This window comes from Puma concolor, chromosome C1, assembly GCF_028749965.1.
Source record: "Puma concolor isolate L17-30 chromosome C1, mPumCon1.1.hap2, whole genome shotgun sequence".
NCBI classification, from domain to species: Eukaryota; Metazoa; Chordata; class Mammalia; order Carnivora; family Felidae; genus Puma; species Puma concolor.
The window spans coordinates 127,961,309-127,987,421 of NC_141674.1; the positions used below are offsets into that span (position 1 = coordinate 127,961,309).

Consider the following 26,113-nt stretch of genomic DNA (forward strand, 5'->3'; position numbering starts at 1 on the left):
TTAAGTCCCCCCCCCCCAAAAAAGTAAAAGGATTTTGAAGAGATATTTGTACACCCACGTTCATAGCAACATTATTCACAATAACTGAAACATTGAATCACCTCAAATGGATCCATCAACAGATGAATGAATGGGTAAGCATGTTTTGGTATATACATAAAATTGAATATTACTCAGCCTTAGGAAGGAAATTCTGCAACATGCTACAACCTTGAGGTCATTATGCTAAGTGAAATAATCCAGTCACAAAAGGCAAATACTATGTGCTTTCACCTTTATGAGGTACTTAAAAGTAGTCAGAATCATTAAGACAAAGTAGAATGGTTGTTGCCAGGGGCTGGGGAAAGGAGAATGAGGAGTTATATTTAATAGAGTAACTTCCAGTTTTACAAGATGAAGAGTTATGGATGTGGATGGTAGTGATGGTTGCACAACATTATGAATGCATTTAATACTGCTGATCTGTACACCTAACCGCTAATATGGTAAATTTTATGTGTATTTTTCACTAATTTAAAAAAAAAAATGAGGAAAAAGTAAAAATTATTCCTTAAAAAGATACATTTTTAAAATAATTTTATTCCTATTTAAAGTCAAATCTGGCTGCCAAAATGATACCAAAATATAAAACAAAGGCTGTTTGTTTTACTACACACAACATGTTTTCTCTGCTTTGTTGTTATGTATATATTATGTAATTTCAGTTCTTTGCTATTTGAAGTGAAGTTATAACTGATTTTTATTGAATAATGGCCCTTTGGCATTTTATAATCTATTTAATGGAGTAGTGTATTAGTTTTTTATTGCAGCATAGCATATTACTGTAAACTTAGATGCTTAAAAGTAGCATCCACTTGCCAACTCCTAGTTCTGTTGAAGCTAAGTTGGGTTCAGCTGAGTTCTTTGTTTAGGGTTTCACAAAGCCAAACTCAAAGGTGTTGGCCAGCCTAGGCCCTTATCTGGAGACTCAGGGAAGAATTTGCTTCCAAGCTCATTCCAGTTGCTAGTTTAATTTAGTTCCTTGCAGCTAGCTTTAAGTTTGAGGTCCACGTTTCCTTGCTGACTTCTCAGCCACGGGCTGCTTACTCTCTGCTCCTTAGAGCCTGCCTGCAATCCTCCCATGGCCTCTCCGTCTTCAAAGCCAACACTGGTGTATCATGTCCTTCTCACCCGTTTTCTTGCCCTTCTCCCAACCAAAGAAAACTTTCAGCTTTAAAAGAGCTCTCATGAATGTGTCAAACCCTGCTGGATTATCTGTATCTTATGATGGACTGAATTGGGACTTTAATTATGTCTCCAAAACCCCCTCACAGCTTTACTTAGGTTAGAGTTTGATTAAATTACCAGGGGATTGGAATATGGGGAGACCATCTTTAGTATTCTGTCTGTCACCGGTAGTAGTCTAAAGGTTTTGGGTTCTGGTGGACTGTTTAGTAATCCTGAACTTGGACTCTAAGGTTCCTGAGACCAGAAACAGTCTTATTCATCTGTGTAGCCCAGTGTGTGGCAGTGTCATGTATACAAGCAGGAATTCAGAACACGTTAAATTAAATGAAATCACAATGAGATCATTTTACCTCTTTTTTTATCTTTATTGTTATCAAAAGTTCCTTATGAATTAAAACTGAGCTGGTGAATGCATGTATGAGTCTATAAAAACTCTAAACAATTACTGTAGGGGTAACATACAGTATCCCCACTTAATTTTTTTTTAAGTTAAATCTTAGGTCTAGTGATTAGAAATAGGACATAGGTTTTCTGACATGCTAGGTTCCTAATTTTTAATAATCTATTACATATATATAGTGCTTCAGGTTTTACAGAGCACCTTTTTTACTCTGCTGTTTAATTGAACCTATTCAGGAGACTTGAAAATTAGTACAAATCATATGAACTTTTATACAGATGAGAATAAACCGAAAAAAATTTGACCAGGATCACCTACTAATAAGCAAAGCTAGAAATTTGAAGTCAACCCTTCTACATAGGAAATACAGTTTGTACTTGCCATTTAATCATCTCTTTTAAAAATTTTCAATAGACTGGGGTGCCTGGGTGGCTCAGTCAGCTAAACTGACTTCGGCTCAGGTCATGATCTCATGGTTTGTGAGTTTAAGCCCTGCGCTGGGCTCTTTGCTGACAGCTCAGAGTGTGGAGCCTGGTTTGGATTCTGTTGTCTCCCTCTCTCTCTGTCCCTCCCCTGCTCATGCTCTGTCTCTCTCTGTCTCAAAAATAAGTAAAACATTAAAAAAATTTTTTTTTTAGTTTTTCAGTAGAAAGTTTTGTACTCTTGATGCTTAAAATTGTAAGGGTTTAAGAGAAGGGGAGTAAGTCACAAATTCTTTCCCCTTCTAGTGCCTTGGACCTCATTTAGTTATGTGGATTTTCTAGTGTTCATCTATTGATTTTTCTCCCACTTTGTGGCCTGTAAGTCCTTACTGCATTATGTAGCATAACTTTTTTAATTCTGCTTTTAGATATCAGTACAGATTGTTAGAAATCCTCTTGAACAAATTAAAGAGGAAAGTAAATAGAAACAGAAGACAGTACCAACATGCAGAAGGTCTCATAGGCAGGAAGCACTGACATATGCATCTGTGTACACTTCCATGCCGTTTTCTTCTTTATTTTTTCTATTTTTCTTTTGTTATTGCTAAATGACTCTGGTAATCCGGAGTCAAAACTCCCCAAAATATAGTGCTTCTTATATTTCAAGACCTTTGGATACAAGGTCACACTGGATACAAGGACACACTGGTACTGCAGATTCTCATTTTTTCTTCTTCTTCCTCTTCGAGAGAGAGAAAGACAGAAAGTGAGAGTGAGTGAGTAGGAGAGAATCTTAAGCAGGCTCTTTGCCCGGCATGGGGCCCGATGCGGGGTTCAGTCTCACCACAGTGAGATCACGACGTGAGCCGAAATCAAGAGTCAGATGCTCAACCAACTGAGCCACCCAGGAATCCCCAGATTCCCATTTCTGTTGGTTTTACATAAGGCTTTTTTTGGGTGGAAGAATGAAATAGTGGCTTTTTTTTTTCATATGCAAAGCATACTAATCTAGATATTAAGAAGGACTTTTTCACCTGTTTTATGTTTGGTACCAAACTAGCTTCCTGGTTTTAATGTGTATGAATGATAGATACCTATTGGGGATTGGGGTTGAGAGGTAGATTGGAAGGAGGTGGGAAGAAATAAAGTGTTTAAAACCTGTCTGGCTTCATTTCATAGGCACTTCAGCTGCTTTCCCAAACCAGAGCCTGGTATCACAAACTAGAGCTGGTTGTCCCAGCGGGTGTCCAGGTCGTGTGATCTTCCAGTCATGCTGTATGAAATGCATATTGTAACTGCCCTCTTTTCTTTCTGCTTCTTTGCCTTACCCTAGACCAGGCAAAAAGGATTCCATCATTAATAAACTGGTGGTGTGCCTCTTTATAGTGTTAAAAAGACTCAGTAGATATGTGGTTGTACTCTGACTCAGTGTGCATTTAAAGCATTCTTAGTAAGTTTGGAAACTTTTCTAAGCATAGCTACTTAAAATCACTCAGGTGTGTGTGTGTGTGTGTTTGTATGTTTTCCTCACCTTAGCTAAAATGTAATATGTTATAAAATTCTTAAGAAGTATATTTTATTTTAGTGTATCTAATTAGTTACTTTATAAGTTCCATTTAACTCAGTTAACATGGAAATTTTGGCCATTTGCTGACTTAAAGAAAATACCAAAATACCCACAGAAGGATTTTAGAGAATCTTCTATAAGTGTGATTCTGGGAGGAATCAATACTTTTTTACTTAAAACCAACTTTGATTTCCTCATTTCCAGTACTTTGTGCAGGTAGTTTCTCTGTGGTTTAGGATTATGAATTAAGCAACAAACATTTTGTTTCAGTGTGAAATTTAATACGAATCTTTCTTGTGTGTTCAGCGGCCTTTGCAATCCTTTGGACAGACAGGAAAAAGGTCTAAGGTATAGTAAATATATTTTGTGCTGGCATGCCAAGGGCCTTCCTTCATGCTTGATGAATCCTTGTTTTCATACAGCGCTGCATTCAGTTTAGTTTTGTCATATTTTGTTTGGGGCAGAAAGCTTATTTTGTTTTATTTGGGGTTTTTGTCTTGCCTAGTCGCTTTTGTGCATTGCTTTTATATCTTTAATGGTTCTCTATCTATAGAGAAAATGGCTTTCTCACCATTCTTTGGTTTTTGAAATTGGAATTAGTCCCATTCTTGCTATTGCTGTAGTTTTCAAAACTATATTTGTTTTCCCTCTTAACAAAGGGTTTTAGTGGTATTTAATGATATATTTAACTTGCGCATTTCACCTACTTTTATACATGGCAGAAGCTATAAAGAAACTTTAACTCTAGGGGGCTTTTGGATATGCCCTAGATTTGTGAAATGTAGTGTTAATTTTAAATACTTCTCTTTAGTCGAGCTCAAAGTTAAAGCTAGTTCGGAGCCTTGCAGTGTGTGAAGAATCTCCACCACCCCCTACAGCAGAGATATCACAGGAGAACCAGGTAAAAAAAAAAAAAAAAAAAAAAAAAGAAAAGAAAAAACAAAAACAAAAAATTGTTATTTAAAGGCATGGTACAATAACCTGCTTCCTGGAGAGTATTTTTTCATAAGGTTAAATAAAAGTTGTATATGCATGTGTGTGCATTATGTATGTGTTTTCATTTGTTTGCTTTATTTTAAATGAGTGAAGCTAATTTCATAATACCACCAAAGATACAGATAAAAGTCGGGAAAACCTCATTGCTTCAATCTGAGGCTTGGTGCAGTGGTTTCTCTCTGTAGAAATTTAGGGATTATATAATTAACTGGGAAGATGACTTTAAGGGATTATAAATTATTATTGAAACGTTATAAAATATTAAGTAGTATTTCTGAGCATAACTGTGATGAAATTTGCCCTTGTTATTTTGGCTTTTATAAATTTGTTAAACACTTACTGCTTGTGTGTGAAGAGGAGACTACCCAAGACTTTGGCTTGATATATTATTTTACTTATTAACCTGAATGCATGCTGAAGCCAGTTTTCTAGTTAGGTTGGCCATAATAGTTTAATACTTCTAATTTCTCTTCTGTCTGTGCCTGTAATATTAAACAACTGAGGTTCAAGCAAATGGTTCAGTTTGCCTTTTATATATTCTTTTTAATGCTATGACTTTACTTTTCTGATAATCTTAGCCATACATTGATCTTTGTCTCATGTTACCTTTGGACATTTATCCCTAAATAATTTAGGACGCTTTACCAATGTTTTTATCAGTGTGATAACTTTGCCTGTTGGTGATTTGTTCTACTTCTTAAGAGTTTGAGCAGCCTGATATCCCGTTCTGTATCAATAATAATTTTCAAAGAATTGAAGCAACTGTTTGGTTATTTAAGAAACTGTGACTAAAACAAGGAAAGGGGGGGGAAAAGGCCATGATAGGTTGTACAACCTTTTTTTTTTTTTAAATAAATGCCAGTTGTACGTTAATTCAAAAGAAAAAAAAAGATTGTTATACTTTGCCTTGATTTAGAAGCTGATGCCATCAAAAGCCTATTATAGATGTGAAAGATAGTTGTCACATATTTAGAACATGTTGGGTTTTTTAAAACCACTTCACTTCTTTGTTTCCAAAATACAAGAAAAGGAAGGTTTTGAAAATATTTATTGTCAACGAAGAATGTATAAAAATTAGTTTCCTTTGAAATTTGTTTACGTCAGGCTCTGGGCTGATGGCTCAGAGCCTGGAGCCTGTTTCCGATTCTGTGTCTCCCTCTCTCTCTGCCCCTCCCCCGTTCATGCTGTGTCTCTCTCTGTCCCAAAAATAAATAAATGTTGAAAAAAAAAAAAATTAAAAAAAAAAGAAATTTGTTCAAGTGTCAGGAACATAGTGTTCAAATTGTATGATTTTTATTGAAGATTTAACTACATAGATAAAAGATAGCTCTATGTATTTATTCTATAAAATAGATACGCTTTAGTAATAATGAACTTTCTAGCAAGAAGCAGAAACACAATCAAATGTTTTCTTAAGAACTATTGCCTAGACAACATGTTTTAAATGTTAACCTTTGGCTTTTATATGGTTGTTAATAAGGCTAGAGAGTTATGGTATACTTTGGAAGAAATCAATGAAATTGTTTTTGAAATAGCAATTTTAAAAGTTATTTTGTACAAGTAAGAGTGAAGAATACACCTGTACAAGGTGGAGCGGTGGATATTGTAATTTTTTTGAAAATTCATTTTTTCATTCTGTTGGCCAAAATGTTACACCATCTTAGCCTCCTGGAATTAGTCCAAGGATATTGAGGAAATGAAAAGGGTCATTCATAATTAGACTGTTAATACAGAAAAAGTGCATACTTGATGAGAAAAAGGAGAAGGTGATCTTTGTACGTTTTAACCTGATCTGAAAAATAGTGGAGGGAAAATTCTCATAGTGCTACATAAATATATCTAGTGAAAATTCATGTGAAAAATTAATATCAAGAGTGTACATTATATATTAATGTATACATTTTTGATCACAATTTTCCTGTTTATATAAAGTTCAGAAACTAAGTTATAGCATATGAATGATGAATAAAGTATTTATGCCAGAGTTCAGTATTCCACTTACTAGATTCTTTCTCAGTTTCTCTTGGATACAATAAATTCTTTATTTTCAGGTAATAACCCATTATTGTTCTCTCAGAGCAAAAGATATTCCTTTAGTAGAAAGTCATCTTTTTCCAAGCCTTGACTTAACAATTGCACCTGAACGAGAATTAGAAAATAAACTATTTCCCATGAAATGTGCTGGTATCTAATTCTTGGTAGTAGAGACACTTTCCAACTAATAATGCCTGCTTCAGAATGTGATTTTTGAGGAATTAATCTGGAATGAAACTCATTAGTCAAAAGGTTGAGAGGCAATTAAAAAAGAGATGTCACTTGTGTCTGATGAGAGCTTATGAGAGGGAAGTGACCTCAATAACAGATGTCAATGACAGAATGAAGAGTAAAGGCATTACAGCTTCCTGTGGAGATGTTGCTATCCTTCCAATTATTTATAGTCAGAAGAGTTCGTTTAAAAGGACTACTGGGTTTTTGAATATGTCTCGTTGATTTGCTACTAAAAACAAGGCCTTGGTACCAACTGAAAGCAAGGCCTTGGTGTATGAAGCCTACCGTATTTTTAAATACAGTTCATCGTGACAAAATAGTTTAATATCTGTAATTAAAATGTAGGGCTTTGGGAAGGGAATTTAGAGATGAAATCTGATACTCAGTGGAAGCTGCTTTTAGTGAAGGCCTAAATGTGAAATCTTCCAACTGGATTCTATAGGTTATTCTTGAGTTAGGAGTAAAATCTATAAGTCAGGAAAACTTCTGTAATACTCTACTTCTGAAACATAGCTCTGGGATTCATTTTTAAATATCTGTTTTACATATAGGAATAGAATAAGGAAAGTGGATAAGAAAATGAGTCATAGTGAGAAGAATGACTTTTACCAATTGATGAATGTATGAAGTTGATTAATATATGAAGTTTGGTAAGCAAGACCAAAGGAGGGCATAAAGCAGATGTTCATCATTCTACTAAAAATTGCTAGTCCAGAGCTTGTGCCCTATATTCTAAACCCAAATTTGAAGGGAGATGAAATAGGAAGCAGAAGAACAAAGATAAAAATAACAGTCAGCAACCCTATAGGAAAAAGTACATATATATATTTGACCAGAAATTCTGTCAAATATTCTTTCCAAAAAAAATTACATGGGTAAAAAAAGGTTAATAAAATTCTTGTGACTTCAAGTTCAACTCCTGAAATTTATATCCTTTTTGATGTTGATTTATTACACTTATTTCAATGGCAACCATCACCCAGAAAAGTGAAGTAATTGATCAGTGTTTTTCATCAATAAATAATAGTATCATTTAGTCTACAAAAAGGTCATACCTCTGTCTTTAGTAGAAATGATCTAGAAATTATTCTACCTTTATGACTTGGCTTGAATAGATTTGTGACTTTTTTTTTTTTTTTTTTTTTTTTTTGCCTTTTTAGGCTATGTGAATTAATTTCCAGTAATTTCTTTGGGCTCTGAAATTACATTTAATGTTATTATTTTTGAAATGGAATGTAGAATTCCTTTTTCTATTTTATAGAATATGATTACTTCACAGGGTTAAATATTACATATCCAGAAGGAAAACAATCTTGTTTGAAACCTTTCTAAAACATGGTGGTGATTGAAAGAGGAACAGTAATATGTCATTCATAAATAGAAAATAATCAGATGTGTGGATTTGGTTTTGGAAAATCTGTACTTACATTTTTATATGGCAAGAGAATGGAAGAGTGTGAGATTATAAAGGATACTCAAAAAACTATTTTTTTGTTAAGTGTTGGCTTGATGCTCACTTGTTCTTACTGTCATGATTGATGATCATTATTCTTTTGTTTGGCAGTGGCATCTCCAGTACAAAAATAGGCTAAGAAGACCTTGCTTCTGACCCTCCAAGGGTTTTACAAGTAGATATATTCAGAGTAACATAGAAAATATCTTTTGTTCTGTAAAGTAATTTTGAGGACATGTTTAAATTGATACATTCAACTCAAAACATTAATTTTAACATTTTCTATCAAGACTTTGATATAAGTGGTAAAATATTAAGTTGTATTCCAGTATGAAGAATCTAATTAGTTAACATAAAAATCTTTATCCTTGTTCTCCTCCATACAGTTTTGTGTTACTCAAAAAATATAAATGTGTGGTATTAGCTGAATTGCTTTATATTTTCATTTATAACTGATTTTGCCTTCCAACAGGAGAAAATTCAGATCCAGTTAACGCAATCATTTGAAAAAGAGGAGAAGCCCTCAAAAGATGAAGCAGAAAAAGAAAAAGCCAGTGATAAGTTACCCAGAAAAATGTTATCAAGAGGTTTGCAATTTATTCGTTTTCAAACAAAATTTTAATTTTACTGTCAATAATTCCATCCTTTATCCCTTGAAACTTTATGTATAATATATCTCTAGTAAAAATGATAACAGAACAGACTTAAGGGATGTTAAAATAATTTGCTCATCTGGGCAAAATGGCATAACACAAATCTGAACATCAGTAAGATGCTCCAGCCAAAGAAACTGCAACATATGCCAAAATCACTGAGGCAGATAACTATCTTGACCTCTTATTGGTCTCTCATAATGAAATACTGGAATCACTATGATTTGAATACTTGAGTCTGTTAAAAATAGTATTACTCTTTAATTCTATATGATACAACAAGCTGATGCCAAAATATGCAGTATCCGTTAAGAATATTCTTGGAAACCCAGAATGTTTATCTTTCATAACAAATTTCAAGGAACTTCATCATCTAGCATTACAAGTCAATGACAATACTTCTTTAATTTATAAAACCAGTTACATTGGCCAGTATTATGAACAGTGTGAGTATATTATATTTAAGGGGAAGAATGTAAACATGAATATCTGAAAAACTATTTTGAAAGCAAGCCTTTGGTGATAGGCCTGATCAAATCTAAATACTTTTTCAGAACTAGAATTCCTACCTACTTCCAAACTATTGCCTCTACTTATGTTCTTAACTGAACTAAACTGTCTTAATTTGTGCTAAATACGGATAATTATTTAATTCATTCAAATTTTTCACTTGAGGCATTTTTGATCATGAGAATTGTGAGTATATAAAAGGATCTTTAAAGACTTTAGAGTAAATTAAACAGGCATGTGTGAGAGGAAAAAAATTAAGAATATGCATGAACATGCAGTTATATAAATCTTTGTCATGCTCATTATTTGGGAGTAGAAAGCTTGTGGTCTTTTGAGTTCATCGTAAATTCCCTTTTCCTTCCTTGTCAGTTTTTTCCCATGTGGGGCATCTCATTTTGTTTAAAATATGCATCATGTGTAAAAGGGAAAGGGATTTGTTTTCAGACAACTTTATACTGGGTTTTTGTGTTGTTGTTTTTTAGATTCCAGTCAAGAATACACTGATTCAACTGGCATAGATCTACATGAATTTTTAGTAAATACATTAAAAAACAATCCCAGGTAAAAATTAAATTTATAAGGTTTACATTGCTTGGAGTGCCATAATTTTGCTATGTTTGTTTTCATTACTGAGTTAGAATATTAGAATAAGATTGCAGTGTTTGAAGTACACCAGAAACATTTTAGTTTCCTAGGGCTAAGATGTTGTTGGTCTACTGTATGCACATGTATAAATTTTTTTTTTTTTGCATTTTTCATGTCCCATGATATAAAAATAATTCATTCTTTTTGTAGGAATTTTTGGAAATACAGAATCACCAAGATATTTTGACTCTTAATTGAGGTAGAGAGGTAATCATGAATCGTGGAAAAGAAAAAAAAAATTTCCTTACAATAATACACTCACCCAAATAAGAACTTAGTGTATTCATTTTGAGTTTTTGAACTTGACTAAATGCAGAATTTTTGTTCACTCTTGTGTATTAACCTTCAACCTAAAGATTTTTAAGGTCCTTTTGTGGGTCACTGTGAAACCCTTTGTGTTGCCAGGGTACTAATGAATACACTCTAACTTTCTGGCAGGTCATTGACCCCTTTGTGGCCTTCTCCCCACAAAAAGCCTTATCTACAAAATATCTGCCTAACACTTTCATGGGGTAGAAGACTCCAAGGCTAAGAATCCCTCCTCTAGATATTAGCTTTACATGGTGGTAGTTCTTTAACGTCCATTAAAATGAAAGTAAAACACTTTCTCTGGGTATATGCATATGGAAGATAACAGGAATAACTCTCTCTAGTCTCTTTGAGGCTTATCTTGTGTCATGCTTCAAGATAATCTTTATTTTCATTCAGGATTTATTGTATTCAATATCATCTTGGTTTTCTGTTGTATATTTAACATAAACCCCAAAAAGAGAATCACCAAAATGAAAAGTGGTCTTCTTGTAAATGGGGTTGAAGGAGTATAGTATGGAGTGAGGAAGAAAATAAGACAAGTCTGCATGACTTTTTTTTTTTCTTCAGTTTAAGTTTATTCCTCACTGGTCACAACAGAATGATTAATCCATTAGTTCATTGAACAGGCATTTACTGAACATCTGTCATATTCCAAGCTTTGTGCTAAAAACACTGTAAATAGAAAGATGGAGATATAATCCCTACCCCAAAGTATTCACCATGTCTGAGCTAGGAAAAAACATAGGATATATAATTAAAATTAAATTTTGATGTTGTAAAAGAAGTTTTTGGATGTGCTATAAAAACACAGGGAGGGGGCCCCAACCTCTTTTTGAAAGGATATCGGAAGACTTCACTGAAAAAATAAGCCTGGGCTGAGCCATGAATTCATAGTGTTTTAAGTGGAAGCAAGCTGGCCATATAGAGAAGCATGAGAAAGGCATTCTAGGATAGATATAAGTGCACTGACAAGGCACAGTAGTGTGAGAGAGGAAGTGGTATATCCAAGGAAAGTCTAGCAGGGAGGCATGTGGTAAGTGATTCCAGAAAGTGATGGGGAAGATGTTGGTGAGGTATGAAGACAGACCATATCCAGTTGTTCTCGACCTAGGACTGTACCAACACTGTGGGGTGGTGAGCCCATTGAGTGTGCAGTGCTGCTGGGATGCCAGGGATCCTAAAGAGATCTTTAAGACAGTAATGAACAATGAAAAATAGTGAGTAGTGCATCATTTAAGAAGTACTGAGTATGGCATGCTAAGTTGAGGAGTAACTAAAGAATTTTGAATAGGGTAATGCCATAATAGGTATAGGTATTTTAGAAAGATTACTTTGGCAGTGAGGGGCCAACAAAGAATGTGGATAGGACACAATAGAGAGGAAAGGACATGTTTGAAAGATACTTAGGAAGCATCAAAGCAGGACATAGTGATGATTTGGATATAGAATGGTTATGATGTAGAATAGCTACTAGGTTTCTGGCTAGCCCCATTAACTGAGTCCCATTAACAGTCCCATTAACTGAGAAAGTGGGTAAGGGGCAAGCCTGAGTGGAATCGGGCATGTTCTAAGTATAGTTTGAGGTGCCACGTGAAAAAGCAGGAGATGTGATCTCACAGCAGTTAAAATGCTCTGGTTTTCAAGTATATGAAACTTGAGTAATAGGTTTGGGAGTCACTTGTAGAGATGAAGCTTGAGAAGGATTAAAATGACAAGGACAGGGGCGCCTGGGTGGCGCAGTCGGTTAAGCGTCCGACTTCAGCCAGGTCACGATCTCGCGGTCCGTGAGTTCGAGCCCCGCGTCAGGCTCTGGGCTGATGGCTCAGAGCCTGGAGCCTGTTTCTGATTCTGTGCCTCCCTCTCTCTCTGCCCCTTCCCCGTTCATGCTCTGTCTCTCTCTGTCCCAAAAATAAATAAACGTTGAAAAAAAAAAAAATGACAAGGACAAAATTCTGTGGGAAGACAGGATAGAAAAGGTAGATGAGAAAGGAAGAGACCAAGTCCTAAAAACGGAAGAATCATGAGAACATTTATCTTAGAAGTTTGACAGGGAGTTGAATGGGGGGAGCTGTTTCATGGAAGATAAAATAACACAGGGACATGAAAATAGAAGTACCAAAACCAGTCCATTAGATTAAGAAATTAGGAAATTCTTGGCTATTTTAATAAATTGTTTCATTTGGGGTGGGATGGTGGAAACCAGAACTCATTGGGTTGGGGAATGAGGAGGAAGGTAGAAAACACATAGCTAATTTCTGTAAAACAAGATAGGGTGCTAGACAGGCAGAATTTTTCTTTCCTCTGAACCCGTAGGAGAGACCTCAGTAAGAATGACAATAAGGAATCTATTTTTATACATCCTCAAATATTTTTCTGTTGTACAGTTCTCTGCTTCTACAAATGTAAAAGTTTTAAATATATCTGCACATGTATTTTTATGTACCATTTAATGGTTTTTAGTATATTCACAGATACGTAGAGCCACCACTACAGGCAATTTTACAACTTTTTCATCACCCCAAAAAGAAACTGCATATTTTTAGCTATCACCTTTCTGTTCTCTGAGCTCTAATCTACTTTATATCTCTACAGATTTTCCTGTTTTGGACATCTCCTATGAATGAAATCATGTATATGTCTTTTGTGGACTGGCTTCATTCACTTAGCATAATATTTTCAAGTTTCATTCATGTTGTAGCATGTATCAGTACTTCTATTTTTTTTCCTATGTATGTATTTGTATTTGAATAAACATAAGTAAATCATGTAATGGCCAACATATAAGTAATTACTAATGTCGATATGGTTTAGAAAGTTGTAGCTAATGTTAAATTTTGTGAGAAGATTTTTGTTAGAATAACTAATGACTTAGTGTTCTCTCAGTGAAACACACAATCAGTTGCCAGATCTACATGGTACAAAAGTAGTATAAGTATGGCAAGTTTCCACTAAAACTGTCAAGATTGGATATTGTTCAGAGAAATCTTCTAGATTTATTTTTAATGTTAGAAAAATTTAGTCAACCTTTCATTTCAAGATTTTTCTTGGGGCGCCTGGGTGGCTCAGTTGGTTAAGCGTCCGACCTCAGCTCAGGTCATGATCTCACAGTCTGTGAGTTCAAGCCCTGACTGCTCAGAGCCTGGAGCCTGCTTTGGATTCTGTGTCTCCCTCTCTCTCTCTGCCCCTCCCCTGCTCATGCTCTGTCTCTATCTCAAAAATAAATTAAAAAAAAAATAAATAAATAAATAAAAAAGATTTTTCTTATGATCATTAAATCTTTATCTTATTCTCAGCCAAATAAATAAACTTAACTCCAGGTGTTAAGTAATAATTTATCTGGAATTCCTATTTGCAAGAAATATTTGCAGAGGCTATACTTACTAGTCATTATCTGTTACAGATATTTGACCAAGCTCATATGGAATATTGGGAAGGAGGGGTGGTCAAATGGAAGCATTATTGTTTTCTGCTTTTTTATTTGCCACTGGTCTGCTAGCTGCATACAGTTTCTCTAAAGTTATTTCTGGTATAATGACTGGAACACTAAAAGATTGTTGCCTCTTCATTTTATTTTATTTTATTTTATTTTATTTTATTTTATTTTTTTTATTTTTTTTTTCTTTTTTTTTCCAACGTTTATTTATTTTTGGGACAGAGAGAGACAGAGCATGAACGGGGGAGGGGCAGAGAGAGAGGGAGACACAGAATCGGAAACAGGCTCCAGGCTCTGAGCCATCAGCCCAGAGCCCGATGCGGGGCTCGAACTCACGGACCGCGAGATCGTGACCTGGCTGAAGTCGGACGCTTAACCGACTGCGCCACCCAGGCGCCCCTTTGCCTCTTCATTTTAGATAGTAGCTGATTGATCAGTGTGATTGAGGTCCCTGTTCTTATTATTTTTTAAATAATAGCATACATTGGTTCCCTTTAAAAGATTATACAATAATTTCAGTAAGTATGCCCACTTTTAGGTTCATGTGCTAAACCTTATGCCTTAAGAAATTTGTGGATTTGTTAGTTTGAGTGCTATATGCAGTGCTTCTATAAAGGATTATTAAATTTTAAGTTAATGATCATCACCAAATATCTAACCTTGATTACAGATTATAGGAAGCTTGGACTAAACTATAGTAGATAAAAGGCAGGAAGTGTAAATCTTGAGAATTTAAGGAAATGACCAGTCTTATTTTTCTAACAAGTTATATTTCTTAGTAACTGAAAATATAGTAAACCAGGCAGAAGCGTTTATTTTGTAAGTGGTCCAGATAATGATAAAAAGTCCTCTGCAATCTGTAGATCTACATGTGAAAGGGGAAAAAAGACTGAATTTATATCAATGGCTAGTAAAAGTGTTAGATTTTTCTCTCATGGAGATAACAAATTTATTTTTAGTGGCAATACATTTGCTGAAACACATTTCACAGATCTTTTGCCTACTGTTGAAAAACAGAAAATAATTTTTTTTTTCCTATCTTTTCTGATATAAGTACTCCTACCCTGGCTTTTTTTTTTTTTTTAATATTTTCCCCTGTTTCCATTTGCATGGTAAATGTTTTTCCACCCCTTCACTTTCAGTATGCATGTGTCTTTAGGTCTGAAATTAGACAGTAGATAGATGGATCCTGTTTTTTAGTCCAGCCACCCACCCTGTGTGTTTTAATTGAAGTATTTAGTCTACTTACATTAAAAGTAATTATTGATAAGGATATATTTAAAGGCTTTTTTTTTCTGTTACTTGTTTTGTTGTGGTTGTTTTTGTAGTTCAGCGTTCCTTTCTTTTTCTCTTGCTCTCTTCCCTTGTGGTTTGATGCCTTTCATTAGTGGAATGCTTGGATTCCTTTCTCTTTTTTGTGTGTGCATTTATTGTAGGTTTTTGATTTGCGGTTACTGTTATGCCTATATATAACATGCATATAGCAATGTATATGAAGTTGATGGTCACTTAAGTTTGAACACATTCTAAAAGCACTAAATTTTTACTACCCCCCCCCATGTTTTTGTATATGATATCACATTTTACATCCTTCTGTTTTGTGTATCCCTTGATTGATTTTTGTAGATATAATTGCTTTTACTACTTGTGTGTTTTAACCTCTATACTGGCTTTAAAAGCAACTGATCTACTACCTTTATTACATGTTTGCATTTACCTATGAAACAGACCAACTTAAAAGTACTGTTTCATGGATGCTTAATAAATTGTCTGCCTCGGATTCCTTTTTTTTAAAACAATAAGTGTATAAAATATGTAAGGAAAGTTACTGAGAATTAGATCATCTCAAGACAAATTGCATTCAAAAGGTTAGATGAAAAGAGGGTCTTGGAGTTATGTAAATAAGTCCTTTTCAGGGAGAAGTAAAAATGTCCCAACCTCCCAAAAAACTTTCAGGGGAAAAAAAATTAAAAGACTTGATGGGTAAAATAATTTGATTAATTGATTCCATGCAGATACATTTGTTGAGCTCTTCTATATAGTCCAAATAACTATACAAAGATAATTGTAGCTTTTAAAGAAAAGTATGAAAGAAACAAGTTCTAAGAAATAGGAAGTTGTTCAAGGCAAAGGAAACATCATGTTCAAGTAACCTGAAACATGAAGGAGCTTGGCAAGTACAAAGATAAGCCAAAATGATAAGAGTTTGTGATTGAGGAGTCTGAAGAGGTAAAGACCAAATCATGACTACCTTGTAGGCCCCGTTATAGATGTTTGTTTCTTAAATCAGAGCAGTGGCAATCCTGTGATAAATATTTAACCAAGGCAATAACATGTGGTCACACATGTGTTTTTGAAAAGTCATTAGGGCTGTTCCAGGTAGAATAGATAAGGAGGAAATGAGGGAAGACACAAAGACACGATAGACTACTGCTACAGTAGTCAAGCCAGAGATCCGGCTTGCTTGGATCCAGGGTAGCAGCAGTGGAAATAAAAGAAAAGTAGATAGAAGGTAGGTAAAACTTGCAGTAGTAATTAACTGCATGGGAGAATTAGAAAATGGATTGTAGCAAGCCAGAATTCTTCTATAGTATGCTGGGTAAGAGATAGTGCCACTTACTGAATTCAGGAGTTTTAAAGGAGAACCAGGTTTGGGGGCAGAATTGAATATTGCTAGAATTTGTGTGAAAATGTAATCCCATTTTCACCTTTGGGTTCACAGTCGCCAGGTAGGCATGTTTTTCTCTTGATTTTTCAACTAATGTAAAAAAAAATGTATGGTCAGATATCACTTGGTTTTATGAGACTTCTTTGCAATGAAAGAGGAAGGGTCAAACTCAGGGCTGATGTATAGTTAGACTTTCAGACAGTTTAAGCAGAGGCACTACATTCTCTGCTCTCTTAGAGTCTAAGAGGGATCTACTATGTATTACTTATTTGAGAGGGAAATATTAACCTTCGGCCTAGTTTTCTTGATCAGGGACAGAACTGAATGATCTGTGAAGCTACTTCTGGTTTTAAGGTTCTCTGGGTGTGTTTGTTTATTTCACAAGCACATGAAATTTCCAATGAGCACAAGAATACTCTTTTGAGCCATGTTCTTGGTATGTGAGCAAGGAGGTCCTTTGGGTAGTGATACCATTTATTGTTATAGCATATGTGCATTAAATAGGACCCTAGTGGTCTAAAGGAGCACATGCAGGTACTCCCTAGAGCCCTTATTTATTTTTCAAGTTGAAGGCCTTGGGTTCATTTTTATTTTTATGGCAAAAGTTTCCAAAGTCTTAAAAATACATAATACAAGTTTACAGAATGATTTCAAAAGACTTCTTTTTCTGAGTCAGAATTAATAATGTAATTCATACTTCTCTGCTATAGTTCCATCTGTATACTAGCATTAGATTCCCTTAGGAATATTCCTGTTGTTACTGGCATTGCATGTTCTTTAGAGTACTGTTTCTATGGAGCTCAACAAAGTCATGAACCTAACTAAAATTGTCTGTTTTCTTGCTATTTCTCAGCTTTATTAAGGAAGTAAAAGATTAATATGCTCTTATTATGTATATATCTACAGAACAGACTCCCATATACATATACCTAGCAGATCAAAATACCTGTTTTAAGAATGGCCATGTGTTGATAATTGTTAAAATTGAATAAAGGCTACATTGAGATTCATTACACAGCTCTCTTAACATTTGTATGTGTCTGAAATTTTCCATAATAAAAAATTAAACTAAAAAAAGTCATCTTTAATTTTTTTTAAACATTACTTTTTTTAGAAATCATCTACATATTCTAGCATCATGCTTATGATATACAGTTTTTAGGAGAAAAATGAGCCATAATAATTCAGTGTTAAGTTTTATATATAAGAGTCTTCATATTTTGTTTCAGGGACAGAATGATGCTGTTGAAATTGGAACAAGAAATTTTAGATTTCATTGGTAATAATGAGTAAGTCCTGACATTTAACAAGAAAACAAATTGTCATCATAGTTCTCCTTGACTTACTAAATTAGTTTTTCCTCTACTTCTAGGTCTCCACGTAAAAAATTTCCCCCAATGACATCTTACCATAGGATGCTATTACACAGAGTAGCTGCTTACTTTGGATTAGACCACAATGTTGATCAGAGCGGGAAGTCTGTCATAGTAAACAAAACTAGCAATACAAGAATGTAAGTATCAACAAATGTAGGCATTTGTTAAGTATGTGTGTGATTATAGTTTATCTTTCTACAGCACTTTTCATCTGAGGTTTTCCATAGGTTTTAGCAGCTTTATGACAACCTTATGTAATAGGGCCAAAAATACCTTTAGCATACCAGATACAAAATGCACCAGTCTAGACTAAAATAAGGCAGATGAATGAGGACTGGTTTAAAAAAGCAAAACCAAAAAAACTTCAGAAATCATAGTAACAGTGCTGTTTCAAAACTATTCACTTGGATTTTTTTTTTAATTTATGTAATTTAGATAGCTGTGGACAACCTTAGGCAAATTTGTTTTGTTTTGTTTTGTTTTGTGGCACATTTTGACACCCTCACATTTAATTTATCTTCCATCACTTTACAATCCTTTCAATCTCTGGTTTTGCTTCTTTCTCCCACAAATCTCGAGAAGGTGGGACTGTTGGTTAATAATATAGTATTATCCATAATGTTGTATTCCCCCTTCTGAGCTATGTACAATTGACCAAGGAAAAGATTTAAAGGAGTTAAGAGGAGCCATTTGCTTAAAAAGTGATAGCTTTATAGTGTTAGTGAATTGCAGCATCAGTACTGGTATTTGGGACCAAAAGGCCCAGTGCAGAGGCACCTAAAATTTTAACATGTACCACAGTATCTCCCCTGCTTCTCTTTCTTTCTTTCTTTCTTTCTTTCTTTCTTTCTTTCTTTCTTCCTTCCTTCCTTCCTTCCTTCCTTCCTTCCTTCCTTCCTTCTTTCTTTCTTTCTTTCTTTCTTTTCTTTCCTTTCCTTTCCTTTCCTTTCCTTTCCTTTCCTTTCCTTTCCTTTCCTTTCCTTTCCTTTCCTTTCCTTTCCTTTCCTTTCCTTTCCTTTCCTTTCCTTTCCTTTCCTTTCCTTTCCTTTCCTTTCCTTTCCTTTCCTTTCCTTTCCTTTCCTTTCTTTTCTTTTCTTTTCTTCAGCGTGAGGCGGGGTGGGGGGGGGGGGGGGGGGGGGAGAGAATCCTAAGCAGGTTCCATGCTAAGTGCAGAGCCAGACACAGGCCTGGATCTCATGACCCTGGAATCATGACCTGAGGCAAAACTCAAGAGTTGGATGCTCAGCCAACTGAGCCATCCAGACACCCCTCTTCTGCCTATTTCTAAAACTAGTCCTAAAGCAACTTAAGTTGCTTGTTAAGTTCAGCTGAAGTTTATACTTTGATGGTTAATGTGCCTATTGGAATTTTCTGTATCAATTTCATATGTGGCAGCAGTGGGTCTGTGGTAATGAGCGTCAGCTTCAGATGATATAGATAATGCTGAAATTAATTATTTTTCTGCTTTTCTTAAAGCTATACTTAGGGTCTATTTTTATTTAAATCCAAGTTATTTAACGTAAAATTTAGTAATAATTTCAGAAATAGAAATTAGTGATTCATCACTTACATGTAATACCCAGTGCTCATCCCAAGTGTCTTCCTTATTGCCCCTTGCCCCTTTAGCCCATCCAACACCCTGCCAGCAACCCTCAGTTTGTTCTCTGTATTTATGTCTTTTATGGTTTGTCTCCCTCTCTATTTTTATATTATTTTTGCTTCCCTTGCCTTATAATCATCTGTTTTGTATCTTAAATTACACATATGACTGAAATCAATATATTTGTCTTTCTCTGACTTATTTTGCTTAGCATAATACACTCTATTTCCATCCACATTGTTGCAAATGGCAAGATTTCTTTTTTTTTTTTTTATCTGTGAGAAATATTCCATTGTGTATATATATACCACATATTCTTTATCCATTTATAAGTCCATGGACATTTGGGCTATTTCTATGCTTTAGCTATTGTTGATAGTGCTGCTATAAACATCGGGGTACATGTGCCCCTTCAAATCAGCACTCCTGTATCTTTTGGATAAATACCTAGTAGTGGAATTGCTGGGTCATAGGGTAGTTCTATTTTTAATTTTTTGAGGAACCCCCATACTGTTTTCCAAGGCGGCTGCACCGCCACCAGCATTCCCACCAGCAGAACGAAAGAGTTCATCTTTCTCTACATCCACACCAACACCTGAGTTGTTAATTTTAGCCATTCTGACAGTTGTGAGGTGGTGTCTCATTGTGGTTTTGATTTGTATTTCCTTGATGAGTGATGTTGAACATCTTTTCATGTGTTGGTTAGCTATCTGGATGTCTTCTTTGGAAAAGTGTTCATGTCTTTTGTCCATTTCTTCACTGAATGATTTGGTTTTTGGGTGTTGAATGTGATAAATTCTTTGTAGATTTTGGGTAACCCTTTATCTTTTATGTCATTTGTAAATATCTTCTCCCATTCCATCGGTTGCCTTTTAGTTTCGCCGATTGTTTACTTCACTGTGCAGAAGCTTTCTATCTTGATGAGGTCCCAATAGTTCATTTTTGCTTTTGTTTCCCTTGTCTCTGGAGACATGTCAAGTAAGAAGTTGCTGTAGCCGAGGTCAAAGAGGTTGTTGCCTGTTTTCTCCTCTAGGATTTTGATGGCTTCCTGTCTTATGTTGAAGTCTTTCATCCATTTTGAGTTTATTTTTGTGTATGGTGTAAGAAAGTGGTCCAGGTTCATTCTTTGGCATGTCGCTGTCCAGTTTTCCCAGCACCACTTGCTGAACAGACTGTCTTTGTGCCATTGGAGATTCTTTCCTGCTTTGTCAAAGATTAGTTGACCATACATTTGTGGGTCCATTTCTGTGTTCTCTATTCTGGTCCATTGATCTGAGTGTCTGTTTTTGTGCCAGTACCATACTGTCTTGATGATTACAGCTTTGTAATACAGCTTCAAATCTGGATTTGTGATGCCTCCAGCTTTGGTTTTCTTTTTCAGGATTGCTTTGGCTGTTCAAGGTCTTTTCTGGCTCCATACAAATACAGGATTGTTGTTCTAGCTCTGTGAAGAATTCTGGTGTTATTTTGATAGGGATTGCTCTTAGGAGCTCATCTATGAACTATTCATTTTTCATGGTTGTATTTATTCACTTATGTCCCTTGTATTACAATGGCCTTTACTCTGATAGCTGCCATATTGTTTACTGAAATAAAGTTGATTTTCATCCATTTCTTACAGTATTTTGTCAACTAAATACATTGGTGGAACCTAGTATTTTTAAATGTTTGTTCCTACAATTAAATTAATGACAATAGATATCTTTAAAAAGGACCTTGTCTTCCTTTAGGGATTATTTTACCCACAAATGTGAATGGTACTTAATTTTTTTCTGCTTGTTCCTTACTCTTTTAATAATATCCTCATCAGTTAGTTGTTTCCCAAGGACAGTAACCGTAAGATATGAACTGAACTGAAGGTGAATAGAACTCAAAATCATTTAACCAGTACCTTTCAACATTACTCAGAGCTGCTGGATACCCAAGCACATGTACATTAGCAGGCATTTTGTCTAACATTTCGACTGGTGACTCTCTAAGGTTTTCAATACAGTGTAACCTCAGTTATTTGAATGCTATGAATGATGTCAGAAAGCTTTAGGGTTCTCTTTATCAATATAATCAAAAGTTTGGCTAAATATAATGTTTATGATGTACTTAAAGAAGAATGGATTGATAACACAATTACAACTAGACATTCAGATCATTGAAGTTACACTGTATTCTTATTTTATATCTTCTGGAATATGAAGAAGGTTGTAAATCAGAAAACCTTAGAGATCTGCTCCACATTGAATAAATGCAAACTTACCTTTTCCTCATAGGCAAATTACCCGCTCCAGCCTTGAACCAGTGGTGTTGTGGATGTCAACAACCCGGTGTCCACTGGGGTGTCTCAATGGAGCGGGAAGTTGGCGATTGCAGGGCAGTAAATTCAGGCATCTATAAAAGAAAGAGGTAAGACAGTCTTAAGGTTAGCTGAAATGCCTGCCAATGCTATTTGGTGTGGGAATCCAGCTGCTCTTAGAAAAGTTGCCAGGCCCTTGGTTAAACCTTAGAGTTGACTTTGGAATAACTCTTGCGCCCAAGTACAGACACCTTCAATAAAGAAAAATGACTTTGAACAGCTACAAAAAAAGTTGATATAAGTAAACAGGGTAATCCTGTGACAGAAATAACATACTACCATCTTCAGAACTAAATAGACAACCTTGCAAATTCCTACTAAAGAAAGCATTTTTTTTCTCATCAGTTTGGTCATGATGTTGTTTTTACTCTTGTTTTTGTTCTTCTTAGTTCTGTATACATATAGCTCTGTGTGGAGATCTGCCCTTCGTTTCACCTAAGTACGTTGTAAAATAAAGATTTCTTCAACTTACTTAGATAAGTTTTATTTTTAAATCTTGTTTTGCATAATTTGACAGGATATAGAAACAGTACTTTATTAAAAATTTACTAGGTTAAAACAAATATTCAGAAGCATTCCTTAAATATTCTACATAATGATATATATGGTCATGTTTGCTGCAGATGTTATTACTTAGGTTTATTTGGTTCAGAAATGTACTTGGTATTCACAGTATATTACATCACTGTATAATACATATTTAAGCTATATTTAAAAAACTACTCAGGGCTTCAGTTAACCTTTCTTTGTACCTCTAAATATATTTTTATGTACCATGTATTTCAAAAGAGTAATTCCAGTTTTATAACAGGATGTTATTAAGTCACAAGAGTATTAAATAAATTAATTTGTTGAAGCTGACAATATATTTTAGAAAGGGAAGTTTTACGTAATTTTGATTTTCCACGGACTACAACCTCATATATGTCTTCAGGATGTCATTAGAACTTGCAACACTTCTGTAGAGGAAAGACAAATCAGCCATAAAATGTATTGTTATAATTTTATAATTATTACTTTAGGTTACAACTTTAACCTCCAAAAAAGAATTATTTCTTTTTTAACCTGTTTCAATTAATATAAATCAAAGATGTACCCTGTTATAATTAAGAATTCTTGGTTGCATTTGAAATTAACCTCTTAAGTTTTAGTTAAAGCAGCCACAGAAAATTTTATTACTTTCAGTTATATCACACCAAATGTAAGAATGTAATATAAGATACAACACTATACTTTATTCTTTTTCCCAGAATTTTTCCTTAGATTTAGAGGAGGCAATGCAAAGAGGGTAAATAGGCTTTGAGTCTGCCATACCAATGCACCAGCTGTGGCTCAGTCATCCACTTGCCCTTGACCTTGGACAGTTGCCTAAGCCATTTGAACCTCAGCTTTTTTCAGTAATATTTATAGTAATAACAAACTTCTACTGAGTGTTTACTTTTTAAGTGCTATTCATTTATTAATTCACTTCATTTTCAGAACAACCCTTTGAAGTAGGTATCCTGTAATTCAATTTACAAATGAGGAAACTAGGGAACAGGAAGGTTAAGTAACTTGCACAAGTCCTGAAGCAACTAAAGTGGTAAAGCTGAATATTTGAACCCAAGCAGTCTGATTCCAGAGCCCACAGTGTATTTTTCATATGGCCTTTCAGTCATAACATAGAGCAGTTAATACCTTCTCATAAGATTATTATGAAGAGTAAATGAGATAACATAAATATTAATTATTAGTGGCACTAATGAGTGGTAATTTGCATTGCTTTGATTACTTTTCATAACATGTTGTATTTAACTTTTCTGTAAATATTGTGTACTATCTTTCCTGTTCCCTTCGTGGTTTTTTTAGACCTGATCAGAAATTCAATGAACATATTAAGGATGATAAAGGTGAAGACTTTCAGAAACGATATATCCTCAAGAGAGACAACTCCAGCTTTGACAAAGATGATAACCAGGTAATCTGTCACAACTGCAGCTTTTTTCTAGGTGCAGGACTTATCCCAACTGATCATTTTCCTGAGAATTAATTGTTTTCGTTCCTTTAGATGAGAATACGTTTGAAAGATGACAGAAGGAGCAAATCTATAGAAGAAAGAGAAGAGGAGTACCAGAGAGCCAGAGACCGAATATTTTCCCAAGATGTATGTACTGATTTATATTTAGATCTCACTGTTAAAATATATGCTAATTGCATTAGAGGGGAGGTCACTCCTTTTATAATCTATTGATCATTTATTTGTAACCGTATCTGTTATATTTAAAGTCACTTGTTAGAAATACTGAGATCCATCTTGTTCATGTTAATAATTTAATAGTTTATAAAATGCTACATTGCAGCAGTTATATAAATATTTCAAAAACTGCATGTTTATAGACTACAGAGTAGTAGTGTTGAACTGAATATATAGTTAGTATAATTTTTTTTCCTTCCAAACTTCTTACAGATTTGAGATTTTTAGAACATTCATCATAGTCTACAAAATCATGAACTCTAAGTTCTACTTGGTAGTAGATTTTTCTCAATAAATAACTTGTTTCTTTTAAAGTAAAACTAATTTTTAGATTAATATTGTCTACTTTTTTAAGTGATTATGTGAAAGAAATCTTTAAAGTGGGTAATTATTTTATACATATATTTGAGAAGAGATTTAGTTTGGTCTGACCAGTGTCTGTTAAGCACCCATTCTGTTTAGTACTAGGTTTTATTCATGGATATATGAATGTATGTAATTTGTGTTAACATTGCCAGAGATGGAAATTTCAATGGTAAAAAAACAAAGAGTAATACTAAAATCCAAACTATCAGTTAATATTCGTACAAATCTTATTGACCACCTATAGTAGGTGCTATGCTGGGCACTGGAGGACACATCCGTTTACACTTAAAATAAGTTATCCCCCAAACAGTGCTATATATACATATGGTAGGTATTATCATTGTTTTTATCTTATGGATAAGGAAACTGAGGTTCGAGGAGGCTGAGTAAAGTAGCAAAAGATCATATAGCTAGAAAATGACAGAGATTGGGATTTCAGCCCAGGTCTGCTGTCTTCAGAGCCTGATAAACTAGATGTAATTCTCTCTGTAGTTTCTAAGATTGATGAGGCCTCTACCCCGATGAATAGCCAGGTAATGACAATACGATATGTGATGTAGGTGGAGACATGAAGGTAAAATAAGGGACATGGCAGAAAAGCATCACAAAACAGAACTCAGGAGTGAGAGGAAGAGTTAGCTTCCAAACAGAGACTCCAAGGGAGTGAAATGTTCCAAGTAGAGGGTCAGTATTTGCAGAGGCCCAGAGTTAAAGGAGAAGTTGACACATGAAGACTAAAAAATTCAGAGGAGCTGGACTATAGCCTACGTGACACAGAAAGTGAGGAAAGTTTAGATTAGAGAAATAAGCAGGAAGCAGATGACTTGACCCAGGAAGCAGATGACCTGTCCCTGAAAGCTGGTTAAGGTGGTTGGGCCTTTAGTTAGAGCAGGAGGCAGCAAACTTTTCTGTAAAGAGCCAGATAATTAATATTTTAGGCTTTTAGAGTCATGCGGTATTTTATTGCAACAACTCAAATCTACCTTTTTAATGTGAAAGCAGATGTAGAAAATACATAAATAAATGGGCACGGCTGTGTTCGAATAAAACTTTATTTGCAAAAACAGGTGGCTGACCATAGTTTGCTGACCTCTATGCAAACAGCGGAGAGCTGTTAAAGGAGGAAAGAGATGTGATAAGATTGACATTTTAGAAACACTTTTGTGGCTTCTATTGTTTAAATTGGATTAAAAGGGCAAAACTAGTAGCTGGAAAACCAGATAGAAGACTGTTATAATAATACAAGCAAAAATGGTGGTTGCCCGAGCTAAGTGCATAGCATTAGAACAGTTTGGTTCTGAGCTGCATTGAGGTATAGCTGCTTGCTTGTTCACTGCTACAGTCACAACCAAAGCACAGGTGATCAAAATGTTGAGTGAATGAGGTGGAATCTTTAGATTGGTGTACACCTTCAGTATATAATAGTGAAAAGGGGTTCACTTTTTGGAAGAGATTATTTGAATTTCAGATTAATTTGTGCCCCAGAAATGAATGGCTTCTGTTAAAAGTAAGCATAGTGTGTCCAAGCCAAAAATAATTTCATTGTTATTTATTTATGTCCCCCTATCACTATTTTGGATTTTTTTCGCAGGGCTAAATGATAACTTATTAAATATTACTGCATGTGTTTTTTGTTG

At 34.8% G+C, this 26,113-nt stretch overlaps 1 protein-coding gene across 13 annotated transcripts in view; it reads left to right on the top strand.

Annotated features, from left to right (window-relative positions):
- The window catches only part of R3HDM1 (R3H domain containing 1), a 129,684-nt gene that overhangs the window by 9,396 nt on the left and 94,175 nt on the right, over positions 1-26,113 (top strand). For 10 of the 13 annotated variants that reach the window (XM_086718465.1, XM_086718464.1, XM_086718466.1 and 7 more), the window contains 8 exons: positions 3,923-3,964; positions 4,428-4,517; positions 8,806-8,920; positions 9,979-10,057; positions 17,784-17,843; positions 17,927-18,067; positions 23,726-23,834; positions 23,925-24,020. In XM_086718465.1, the coding sequence (XP_086574591.1) occupies positions 3,923-3,964; positions 4,428-4,517; positions 8,806-8,920; positions 9,979-10,057; positions 17,784-17,843; positions 17,927-18,067; positions 23,726-23,834; positions 23,925-24,020 (732 nt within the window). Of the gene's footprint in view, positions 1-3,922; positions 3,965-4,427; positions 4,518-8,805; positions 8,921-9,978; positions 10,058-17,783; positions 17,844-17,926; positions 18,068-21,794; positions 21,928-23,725; positions 23,835-23,924; positions 24,021-26,113 lie in introns of those variants that run through there. The other 3 variants (XM_086718469.1, XM_086718474.1, XM_086718475.1) reach the window with 2 other exon arrangements.